The 12,902-nt window shown below is 46.3% G+C and overlaps 1 protein-coding gene across 1 annotated transcript in view; it reads left to right on the top strand.

The window, feature by feature from the left end:
• Nucleotides 1-12,902, top strand: part of ADAMTS17 (ADAM metallopeptidase with thrombospondin type 1 motif 17) — a 271,681-nt gene that overhangs the window by 61,480 nt on the left and 197,299 nt on the right. The window contains exon 7 of the mRNA XM_065412384.1: nucleotides 4,880-4,923. Within this exon, the coding sequence (XP_065268456.1) occupies nucleotides 4,880-4,923 (44 nt within the window). The remainder of the gene's footprint in view (nucleotides 1-4,879; nucleotides 4,924-12,902) is intronic.

Here is a 12,902-nt window from a genome sequence, read left to right as displayed (position 1 = left end):
CCACTAGTTTGGATAATAGACTTGAAGAGCAGCTAATTTTGTGAGGGGGAAAATTGGGCACAGGACCGCTGGTTTTCTTCAGAAGAACCACATCTATCCAGCACAATAGGCCAGCAGCATGTAATTGCAGTGTTTTCCCATTCCCGCAGTTCTAACCCATTCCTGTTCCTGCAACATAAAGGATGCTGTGTTGCTTGGAAGGCCTCTGGTCCAGCAGTTCTTATTTGTGTAGCAAGGAAATTAGGTTTTCTTCTCTTGGCTGTAGAAGCATGTGTGTGCGTCCCTGGATCCTCACCAGACTGTACAGATGGACCAGCCATGGAGGATATGGAAGCAACAGCATGTCCAGCAGAAATAGCTGAGCCAGAAAAAGCAGAAGCTGGATTTTCAGCAGCTGCAGCTGCTTGAGAACTCAGAATCTTTAGGGTCAATCTCCAAAGAGAACTCTGGTTCCAGCTTGCTGGCTGTGTTCACGAAAAGGAGCCATGAACATTTTGCTTCTGGGAATTTACCTTTGCCCGATGAAGCAGAAAATAGGTGTTTTCCCCATTTGTACTTAATACTAAATGCTCCCATAGAGAGGAAAATCCCTCCAATGGAATGGTGGGTGGCCACTTACAAACAAAAGCAGCCTTACGCAAGAACCAGGGGTCACCCGATTAAATGACTAGGCAGAAGATTTAAAACAAATAAAAGGAAGTACTGTCAACCTGTGGAACTCATTGCCAGGGGATGCTGTGAAGGCCCAAAGTATAATTGAGTTCCAAAAAGAATTAGATAAGTTCCTGGACGCAGTGGCGGAGTAATAATTTTGCTGCCCCTAGGCCGGGAAATAATTGCCGCCCTGGCCCCGCCCCGACTCCGCCCTTTTCCTGCCCCCATTCCAACCTCCTCCCCAAAGTCCCCGCCCCAACTCCGCCCCCTCCCTTCCCCTATTGGATCCCTTCCCCAAATCCCCGCCCCCGGTCCCGCCTCTTCCCCCAGCGCGCGGCATTCCCCCTCCTCCCCCCTCCCTCCCTGCCCCGCGAAACAGCTGTTTCGCGGTGCAAGCGCTGGGAGGGGAGAGAAACAGGATGCTGCGGCGCACTTGCAGAGGAGGCGGAGGTGAGCTGGAGCAGGGGGGCGGGGCGTGGAGGGGAGCTTCCGCCCCTGCAAATTTGCCACCCTAGGCCTAGGCCTTGTCGGCCTAGGCAATAATATGGCGCTGCCTGGACGGTAGGTCCATCAATAGCTATTAGTAAGGCTAAGATTATGACTTCCAGCTACCTCCATGACATTGGGGACCTCGGAGCAGCCCAGACTCCATGGGCAGCAGGGGGTAGCTGCTGGCGGCGGGACCCCTGCAACTGACTGGCTGCCGGCACCACCGGAAACCCCTGAGCTGCCCAACCGCCGCTGCTGGCAGGGGTCCCCCCTGCAGCGGCGGCGATGGCAGAGGGACCCCAGAGCTGCTCAGCGGCCATGGGTGGGGGGCCCTCATAGCTCCCAGCCTCTGGCAGTGTCAGCAGGACCCCAGAACTGCTCAGCTGCTGGGGGCAAGCGGGCGATGCCCCCCCCCACACACAGCTCCAAGCCCCACAGGGTGGTGTGGGGACCTCTCCCAGCCACTGGGCAATGGGGTCCCTGCAGCTCCCAGCCGCTGTGGAGGGGGCCAGGGGAGAGCCAGGGTGCTAGACCCTCCTCCTTCCCCATTTTGTCAGGGATGTTTTTAGTAAAAGTCAGGGATAGGTCCTGGCTTTGGTGACTTTCTGTTTATTGCCGGTGACTTTCTGTTTATTGCCTCTGACTTGTCCCTGACTTTTACTAAAAATATCCATGACTATGACATGGCTATTAGCAAAGATGGTCAGGGAAGCAACCCCATGCTGAGGATGTCCCTAACCTTCTGACTGCCTTATGCTGGGACAGGACGACGGGATGGATCGCTCAAAATTTCCCTGTTCTTTTCATTCCCTCTGAAGCATCTGGCACTGGCCACTGTCGAAAGATACTGGGTTAGATGGACCATTGGTCTGACCCAATATGGCCGTTCTTGTATTCTTATGAAAGCCTGATAAATGGTCAGTATGACCTAATGCAGAACAGTTGGATGCAAGGTCCCGGGGCAGAAGGATGGGTTTCTTGGCTTTGTGTTTTGGGAGCAGTTGAAGGTATTTTACTTACAGACCCAGCTACAATGTCCTGCATGGCAGATGAAATGTTAGGTTTCCTTTTATTGCGTCACTTGGGGAGGGATAGCTCAGTGGTTTGAGCATTGGCCTGCTAAACCCAGGGTTGTGAGTTCAATCCTTGAGGGGGCCACTTAGGAATCTGGGGCAAAAATCAGTACTTGGCAGTACTTGGTCCTGCTAGTGAAAGCAGCAGGCTGGACTCAATGACCTTTCAGGGTCCCTTCCAGTTCTATGAGATAGGTATATCTCCATATATTATATTATTACTTAAGAGCACCACCATGACCAAAAGAGACCAGCCCCCTTAGAGGTGAGGGATTATTCCACCTCCATAGAGTTCGGTCACAGTCTGCAAGTTGTGCCGAATTATTTACGAGACCATTAGTTTTACGACATGGTGGTAATTTCTCCGAGTTGACTGAAACCACCAGACACCTTTCCCGGTAGAACCACAGAGCGCAAGTGGCAAGCCTTGCAATGCATTATTTGCTAAGATAGCCAGTCCCATCAGAGAGATTCATTTCTAGTGATGGCCCTCTGCCATCTACTAGTAGTTCAGCTATTTGTTGTCACAATAAAAGCATCTGTTTGATTTACCAGTTTATATAACATAATAAGTCCTTAAATAAACCTCTGTCAAGCTGGCTCTGGGAACTCAGGAATTGTTCTTGTGCCAGCTCAGTCAAGAGCAAATGTCAAGGTGTCAGACGCAGCCGCGCTGCTCTGAAAAATGGAATCCCTGACCAGGGCATGGTGGCGGCTTCTGATTATTTTATTTCTGCCTGATTTTTAACCCGTTGCTGGCTATAATTGTAGCTCTTTGGCCATGAAATGTAAGATCGGAAATATTCAGGGTGGCTTTTTTAATATGAATTTTGACAGTTAATATTGATTATTTTCAATTGCTGTAACTTTTTTTTTTTTTTTTTTTTTAAGCTAACTTGAGCTGGGATTTTTTTTTAACAACTTGCTCAAAGGAGAGTAATGGTGTTATGGGCCCAAGTCTCATTGTAATGGGAGTTCGGGATCTCACTTCATTATTTTCTTCTGAAAAATCCCATTCTTAAATTTTTATTCCAGCAGGACATTCTCTTTACACTCCCTCCTCCCCAAAAACCCCAAACAGAAAATCCCACCTGTGGCCTGGGCATTTATAACCACACACCCACAATGTATGCGCATAACCTTTGCACCCACTTACCCTGGATTGAAAAGGCAGTCGGAACAATGACAAGGCTGTTGCTTTGCTCAGATTGAAGAAACCCTTTGGTATCTCATAGCAGCTTTAATAGGTTTCCCTGGCTCCTCATCTGTAAGGCAGTGCTCCTGGGAGAAGCTAGCACTCTTTGCTCAAGCAGGAGCTGAAGAGGAAAGTTCCCAAAGGTGAGGAGATGACAGTGGAGATGCTTTGATCCTTCTTTAAATGTTATTTTAATTTAAAAAAAAAAATTATGTTGTAAATTGGGCTGGAAATCTCATGAGAAGGAGCATTCTTGTAATATTTTGATATTACTTAGATTGTAAGCTCCTGGGGGCAGTGGCCATCTCTTTGTTCTGTGTTTGTACAGCATCTAGGACAATCAGGTCTTAGTCTGACTGGGGCTTCTGGGTCTCACTACGGTACAGGCAGTGATAATAATAATCCACTTCCTATCCTGGTCAAACCCAGGACGTACAGTGAGATGTGAATAAGGTGGGGGAAACAGGTCGATTGAACTCTTTTGAACCTGGTGAAAGGCTGGTGTTTGTTTCAAGTCTTGGATGAAAATTCAGGCTGGGTCATATTTTATTTGAGTCAGTTTGTCTACCGCTAATCTGAATATTTTGTTTACTTTCCCCCCCTCTGCTTCCTTCTTTTGTTTTATTTCTGGCTCTTTCCTTTTTCTTACTTTTGGTGTCTGTGGAGCAAGAAAAATATATAGAGAGAATGAAATAGATTAAAAGAGGGAGAATTTGAAAGAGAGCAGTTTTTATTGTGATTCCGACCAGTGGTTCTCAACCAGGCGTCCAGGACCCTCTGGGGGGCCGTGAGCAGGTTTCAGGGGGTCCCTCAAGCAGGGCATTAGACTCGCTGGGGCCCAGGGCGGAAAGCGGAAGCCCCAAGCAGTTGTCCTGCTTGCTACCCTCTAACGCTGGCCCTGGCTTTTATATGCAGAAACCAGTTGGTGTGGCACAGGTGGGCTGTGGAGTTTCTATAGCATGTTGGGAAGGTCTCAGTAAGAAAAAGATTGAGAACCCCTGATTCTGACATAACTTGTTTTCTAGGACTCAGTCCTATATAACCATGTACAATGTCCCCTGATTTCTCCTCCCTTAGTTTTAGATTATGCTGCAGGATCGCATGCCGACTTCTTCTTTTGGGTGCAGTACTGTGTGAACGTGAGTGGCCCAATTTTAGTCTAGGCTACTGACAAACTTCGATGTCATAGAAACATGTGGTTTCCTACTTCGTAATGTGGCAGTTCTCTCTTGCATGTTCGATCTTAAGAAGCCTTGCTTGGTTTGACTTTGGATGTAGTGAGTGGAACTATCAAAATAACTCTTGTCATCTTGAAAATAAGTCAGTGCTGTTACGTGTTGTCGTCATGTATAATAAACAGCAGTTAAAGGACCTTGACTTTCCTGATAGCTGGGAATGTTTCAGAACTTTGGTTCATGGACCCCTGCTTTTCTCTAATCTGTTCTTGTGTTTTTTGTTTTCTTTTTAGGACAGATTTCTGCGTACACAAAGACGAACCCTGTGACACAGTGGGTAAGTCAGCACAATTAGGAGGAGTATGTTTTAAACGCCAGCTATGTATTGAGATTATCAGCTCTCTGGACGATTTCTTTGACTCCTGGGTTTGTTCTCGTGCTTCTGTTGTTATGAATGTGGCCATCATGCAAACATGGATCAATCTGCCTGGACTTAACAGCTGACAGATAATGCACACCAAGTGTCCTATAGCTGCCCTTAATTGCCTACATCAGTGGTTCTCAAACTAGGGCAGCGGCTTGTTCAGGGAAAGCCCCTGGCGGGCCGGGCTGGTTTGTTTACCTGCCGCGTCCACAGGTTTGGCCGATCGCAGCTCCCAATGGCTGCGGTTCGCTGCTCCAGGCCAATGGGGGCTGTGGGAAGCGGCGGCCAGTACGTCCCTCGAGGCCACTGGGAGCCGCGATCGGCTGAACCTGCGGACGTGGCAGGTAAACAAACCGGCCCGGCCCGCCAGGGGCTTTCCCTGAACAAGCGGCGGCCCTAGTTTGAGAACCACTGGCCTACATAACATTCAGATCTAAATGGCAGTTCCATACCTGATGCCAGACTTTGGCAAAGCGGGTATTTTTTCTGCCCCTTTTCTCTGTCTAATCTTGATCTATTTATGGGACCCCTGCCATCACTGGAGTATTTCATTGCCTCTCAAGTATCAAAAAATAGAAACATCAGTAATGATGTGTCTCTTCCTTCTTTCCCAGCCTGTAGAGGAAGTGTATGAGAGAGTGTGTGTGAGAGAGAGAAAAGAAGGACCTTACTGAAGCAAAGCCAAATTAGAGATCTTCTTTCCCACTTCTAACTTCCTATCTACATTGAAGTGTATCCCAGCCCTGATTTTTCCAGTGGCGCGTGCCACTACATCCCACACCTTACATACTCTGTTTTGCATAGGTGGACTGCATCTCCGGCCCTCCAGTTTTTCTTTTATCGCCATACTACCTGCTTTTGGAGATATAACTCAATATACTATCCATGATTATCATATGATTGTTTACAGATTTGCTTCAAAGTCAAACTGCCTTTGCCTCAGTTTCTTCATTCCAAGTGAATTCTGGCTTCGTCATCTGTTCCAGCAGGTCTCAGTTCAGTCTCTGGAAGTTGGGGAGAACACCGTACTTCGTGCTGATAGAGATAAATAGCTGGGGAGGGTTGGCTTGGGGGAAGGTAACTGTAAACATCCTTCGGTAGGAGGTCTGAGACTGTTGTGAAAATTACATCTCAGTACACAGATTCTTCCCTATGTGTGGTGTGGAGAATAATCATAGGAGATGAGGGAAGTAAACATAATTGAAAAATATATACATTCTTCATTCAAATATTAACAAGATCTGTGCTGTATCTCCAGACTTTCCAGTGGGAATTCTTTACAATGTGCTTATTCTCTCCAAGCCCAATGGAAAACATCCTTCCACTAAGGAAGTGTTTAAGCTGTGTACCTGAGTCCGGATATGGCTCCGGCACAGTACATGGTGATCTCTGCGCAAAAATAAAGCTGATGGAAGACACATGCTACTGTTTAACAAATGCTTACTGTGTTCAAATCTCTTTCCTTGTTTAAAGACTGCATTAATGAGGATCCGTGTTCAGGAATTATCTTTCCACATGCAGTCTGGCTGAGGAAATATGATGACAATGTCTCTTTTCTGTTCTTGCAATAGCTATATAGTTTCTCTTTGGCCCATTGGGATTCTTGTAGAGGTAGTGGAAGATAGGGTGGTAAATACCACATTTGTTTCCTATTCTTTCCAGTGCAGCATTTCCCAACCTGTTGGAAATTGAGCACCCATTCAAGAAAATGAAACCAGTCCTGCTCCCTCCACGTAACCATCTTAATGTATTTATCTTCCGTGCCTCACTGGCTAGCTCATCCTTCCTTCCTTCCTTCCTTCCCCAGCAGGGGATGTATCCTACACTTCGGGAAATGGTTGTGCAGATCTTTGTAATATGATGCTTTCTCTCCTCTGTTACATGCCATGGTGAACATTGAAATCATTAAAAAGCGACAGAGTCCTGTGGCACCTTATAGACTAACAGACGTATTGGACCATAAGCTTTCGTGGGTGAATACTCACTTTGTCAGATACATGACGAAGTGGGTATTCACCCATGAAAGCTTATGGTCCAATACGTCTGTTAGTCTATAAGGTGCCACAGACAGTCTGGATCTGTAAAAAGCAACAAACACGGCTACCCCTCTGATAATTGAAATCATTAACAATTTAAAATGCCATCACTGAGATCCAAGTGAATGCCTAGTGAAATGAATGAGACAGTTCGGCTCTCTTGGAGCTGCTGCTTCAGGCTCTCTGCAAACTCAGGTGGATGCCTCAGCATTGAATTTTGTAGGTTTTCTTTGAAATGATGAGATCTAGGAACTCTTTAGCTTTAATTAAAAAAAAAAATGTTGGAGAACAACTGAGATCTGTCTGCCCATCAGCCTGGTGTCCATTTATGCCCCCTACTTTGGGAAATGCCGCTCAAGTGGTCGGATGTGGAGCTGGAAGGGTGAGAGTCACTTCTCTGGCCATCTGTTCATCATCTGCCTTGATTAGGATTATCTCATTGAGTTATAACACAGTGGTGCAGTATGCATTTTGAGGCTGCCACGGTTTGAGGAAGTAGCATTTCTAAGGCAGAACTGATTTGATAGGTCTGAGTAAATTTGTCATCCTTGTACTGAAAGGGGTACATCCTAAACAATATGATGAAGTTTCTTGACGGCTTGGCTACACCAAAGATTTTTGTTTACCTAGAGATCGCTGTCTACCTTTTCTATGGATAAACATGACCCAATAGTGATTTCCCCCCCCCCCCTTGGCAGTTTATATAAGCTCCCTTTCCCTCTCTTCACCCAAGGTGTGGTGGTATAACCCTAAGATTTGTCTTTATTTGTGAAGTTCACCCCCATTGTCATCCATGCATATCAGGGAAGTTACACCAGCAATTAAGTTGTCCTTGTGTTGTTTGTGTGTGGTTGGTCAGGGGGAAGAATAAACTATAGTAATGGTCGTCTACTTCAATACAAGGCTCACCATTTCAAATAGCAGCATCTATGCGCAATTCCTACGCGGTGATAGTGGAGATCCTGCAGTTTCCCCTACTATTCAGAGTAGGAAGTAGCGGTTATGTCTCCGGCACCAGTATGCAAGAAATGTTGACTTTTTTAATAACCACCATTATGTGCATTGAAAGTATATTAAAAGAAGTTATTACATTTAGCTGATCTTTATATGGATATATTTGGATCTATCTACATTGCATCTGGCTTTGCTTTCTAATACTTATGTGATCCGTCACTGTTATGTTTAAATGATAGTGTTCATGGCCATCCCTGAAACAGGAATCGCTGGGTGATGTTCCCTGGCCTGTGTTATGCTGGAGGTCAGTCCAAGTGATCATAATGGTCCCGTTTGGCCTTAAGTTCTGTGAATCTATGAAAGCAGCTCATTCACTGAACAGACATCCCCTGCAGTATTGCCAGTAGAGCAAAGAAAAAGAAAAAGCCGTTCAGTGCAAAATGACATCCACCTGACAACCCTGAATTCATGCAGATCCCTTCGCCTTGCTTTGTTCGTGCTACGTTCTCATTCTCTTAGGGCATGTCTACGTGGTGGGGCAACGTGCTCTATAGGGGTGTGATTTCTAAAGCGCACTCGTGCTGTGCATTAATTGTTCCATGTATACCTTGCTGGTGTGCTCTAAAGGTTCTTAGTGCACTTTAACATAGTATTGTTTCAAACAGGAAGCTGCCACGGCCTGGGCGGCCTCCCTAGTGGGCAGAGCAGGACCTTGCCTGGCAGTTGTGGCGGCAGTTCAGCTCAATGGCAAGCGTAGATCCGGGAGTTGGGTACCGATCCGAGGGTGAAACGAATCAGGGTTGAGGACCCAAGCCAAAGGTCAGAGTCTGAGTCGGAATCAGGGTAGGGAGGCCAGGACTCAACTGAAGCAGGTGGGAGTCAAGGCTGGAGCAAGGGTTGGAGCAGGAAGCGGAAGCGAGAGCAGGGCAAACTCCGCTTTGGGCGTGGTATGCACTGAGCAGCCACGGTGCTCCTGCTGCTGCCAGGCTCAAGTAGCAGGTTGCTGGTTCCCCTGCCCAGTCACGAAGCACAACTATTTGGAGAAGGCTTGTTGGGCCTAGCTAAGCTTGATGGGTTGCCTAGCGATGAAGCGCACTAGACTGGGTTGAAGCGCACTAGACAAGCTTTAAAGCACACCAGCAGCGTCTACATGGACCAATTTAACGTGCAACCCGTTGGTGTGCTTTAGAAATCCCCCGCCCCCATAGGGCATATTATCCCACTGTGTACCACCACTCACTTTTGTAACTTGGCTTTAAATTTAAAGAACCAGGTCTCAGCAGAAGCATGCGTCATTTTTGCTTCGACCCCCTTCCACCCACCTCCAGTATTTTCAAAAGATTTGACTTGGTTGTTAAATTGCAGGATTAAGAAAAATATGGTAATTAGCTGCTTTTCAGAGGCCCTTTGCTCTTCTGCGGGGCTGGATTAACCCATCACTGGGCCCTAGGCAAACATACATTTCTGGGCCCCTAGCTTCTAATTTGAATAACAATACATTTCAGTGATGTTCCCTCCATTACATGCTGCTGCAGTAAATTCCCATCCCAGCCAGTTTATGTCCTTGGAAAAGGAAGTGATTTCTTTATCCAGTGTCCTCCTCTCTCCCTAACTCTGCTGGGAATGGCTAAGTGAGTCTCACCTGTGTGAGGACTATCTCTGCCCACTCATCCACTGGGGTGGATTTGCATGCCAACTGAAAGAACTTCACTCGCTTGAGGGAGTGGCATTGCAGCCTGGCACACGGGATCACAATGCCACTTAAGTTTGGCTCGGCTGCCCAAATGTGAGTGGTGTTGTGACCCCGTGCACCGGGTCGCTACCCCACTCATTTGAGTGAAGTTCTTTCAGTTGGCATGAATCTGCTTCAGCAAAAACAACCCCCCCAAAATGAAAAAAGCACAACACCAGTGCACCATTTTCAGCCTCCCTCATGAATTTGGACTCAAGGCACGTGCCTAGTTTGCTTATGCGTTAATCCGGCCCTGCTCTTTTGTCGTTAAAAGAAGTTTTTACATAAGTACACAGTAGTGATCATCTTGGAATAGATCAATGGTCCATCTAGCCTAATGTACATCATGCTGTCTTGGGTATGATATTGGCCAGTATTTCATAATGCACTACAATGTTATGTATAAGGGAAGAGACTTCTTTCGGCTGTCAAATGGCAATCAGTTAATGCCCTGAAGCATGAGGATTGATGCTACTGATGCAGAAAGAGTAGGGAGCCCAGAGTCTGGACACCTGATTTCTCTTCCCAGCTCTGATCCTGACTTGCTGTGTGACCTTTGGCAAGGTCACTTAACCTCTGAATGCCTCAGTTTATCTCTGTTAAATGGGGATTTTAATACACACCCCACAGGAGATCATGTGGCTTAATGAATTAACATATAAAATGCTATAATATCCCTGGCTATAAGGGACAGTACAAGCCCAAAGTCTAATGTTGCCCACGTATGTTTAAGGGCATATGTAAAGAGTGCATACTGTTACATAAAGTACTATGCGTGCTACAATAAGTAAGCACAGCAGTGTTGATAACAATGGCGTTTGAGTAGTAACTCCTTAATTTCTGTACTTTTGCGGCTGCCGTGGAAGTAGAATTGCTGTTTGTGGGAGGATTGGGCCCATACAGTTGTTTGACGGTAGGTCTATGCAATTTAAATAAGTTACTAGAGGGCCTCATTTGAGCTCGAGGAGCTCCAAATGCTATCCCTAACACAAAAACTGCTGGGAACTTCTGCCTGCCATGCAGAGAAAGAGAAAGCAGCAGCAGGAGGTTTGTATTTGTATTCTGGCAGAGGCGTGTCACTCATGCCAATTGCTCGGGGGACCGAGTTCAAGTTTTCTTGACCCAGCTGCCGTGATACTGTTGAAAGTTACATAATGGCTGAAACAAGCTCAAAAGTGGTGAAAATGTGGAGGTACGGCTTTGTGGGATGATATCCTGAGCTGAATCCCTTTTATTTTGGAAATAGCCTGTCGCAGCTCACTGCCCATAGTTGGGCCGAAGAACAGATGGCTTTTAAAAGGAGGAGGAAAAAAATAATAAACCCACGTGCGAGACAATTCCATTAATAGTGTTTCAACAGCCGTTGCCGGTAGGACTTCCAGCCCCCTCTGGGATTGAAGCAGAGGAGGTTCGCGTTATACAACACAGCCTTCAGCAGTTTGCAGGCTGCTGCCTCTCTGTCTCATCTCTTGTGATGTGACTTTAACCAGGTCTACTGTTTCCTGCAAAAAAAAAATCTCCGTTCCGGCTGAGCTGCCTTCAAGCCAGCCAAACGGAGAGTTCAACATCTAGCTATTAATATCACGCTGACGCTTGGAGCCCTGCGCGTTGTCAGAATCCAACCTCTGTGACATAAGCAGGTTGAGAATGCCCCTTTCGTTGGATATTTCCATCGCTCAATGCCAAATAAGCAGCTTTCTGGTTAGTTCGGAATGAGCCTGAATATTTCAGACTTAAAGCTTTGCCTTGACTCCTCACTGTGTGTCACCCCGGATCCAAGCCGAAGCTTCCATTGACTCAGTTAATAATAAAAAGTGAGGGCAGAGGGAGGAGCATGAAATGGAAAATAAGAGTCTTGCTTAAATCTCCTTAATTATCCTGATCGAAAATGTCTTTACCTCCAGCTTAGTCACATGTGTCTCCCAGCCTCTCTGTGGTTTGGTTCTGGAGAGGGGAGTGTTGTATATGCTCTGTCTTAACACCTATCTTTCTCCAACTCTTGTTGACAGTGAGGCAGTGTGGCCTGATGGAGTGGGACTCTGGAGTCTGGGGTTTCATTCCTGGCTCTGGTTCTGGCCTGGCGAGGGACCACTTCCCCTCTTTGTGCCTCTGTTCCCCTATCTGTAAAATGGGGATAATAATCCTCAGCTCCTTTTGTAAGGTGCTTAAGGAACAGTATGAAAAATGCTATATATGTGCTAGATGGTAATGTTCTGTGGAGGCTTCACGTTCCCTCTCCTGATAGCACCACTCCTTAGGAGAAGTTTTCTGTTCCCACATCCCTCTGCTTGCTGATGTGTGTAGTCTCCTTGGGGTCCCCACTAGCAAACATTTCAGGACTATACCTGGATGATGCAAAGATGCTGATATATGTCTTTGACTAGGCATAGTCCTTGCATTAAACCTCACATAGTTGGTACTTGCATTTCTTGCATCATCCTTGGCCTTTTTGCTAGTTCAGTCAGGTTCTGCATCTTCTCTCCTACCCACTGCAAATGATGGTTCTGAGCTTGCTTCTATCTCTTTTGTATTTTGTGTTTCTGGGGCTTCCTTTCTGCCTGGTACCGATTCTAACTCTCCCATCGGAATCTCCCATCAGGTATAATTAATCCCCTAGGAGTGGGAAAGACCTGTTTGGTATGGCATGAGTGGAAAAGAAAAGGCATCCTCACATTAAAAGATCTTTTTGATAATCGTTCAAGTTGAGAATTTCTGCACATTCCAGGTGGGGTGGTGTTAATTTGATGGCAGAATAAATAGAAATACCTTCGTCTGAAAACAATCCACTAGAGAAGTGATGCATGTCTTTAGATGTTGTCTTGCTGCCATCTAAATCAAACACACTATATATATGCCCAAAATAAAGGGTCTCCTGAAAGGGACTATGTCAGGTTGATTTAGGGCTTGTAAAAAACATGGGGCCTGATTCTCCTCTGCCTTGTCTCTTTTTTTTTTTAGTTGTTTGTGACTATGTAAAGCACTTTGTGTAGGTGTCAGTGAAAACCCCAGGGCCCAGGCAATGGAGGATCACGCTGGTTTTACTGAACTGACGTGAGCAGCCGTGCAGTTCAGTTCAAACGTTCCCTTTTGATTTAACTACTTCCTCTGCAGTGTTTGCAACCTAAACAATACAGAATGGTGCTAGTGTTCAATATTCTCCCACTACCATC

This window comes from Emys orbicularis, chromosome 10 (genome assembly GCF_028017835.1).
Source record: "Emys orbicularis isolate rEmyOrb1 chromosome 10, rEmyOrb1.hap1, whole genome shotgun sequence".
Lineage (NCBI taxonomy): Eukaryota > Metazoa > Chordata > Testudines > Emydidae > Emys > Emys orbicularis.
This window is presented reverse-complemented; position numbering and strand designations above follow the sequence as displayed.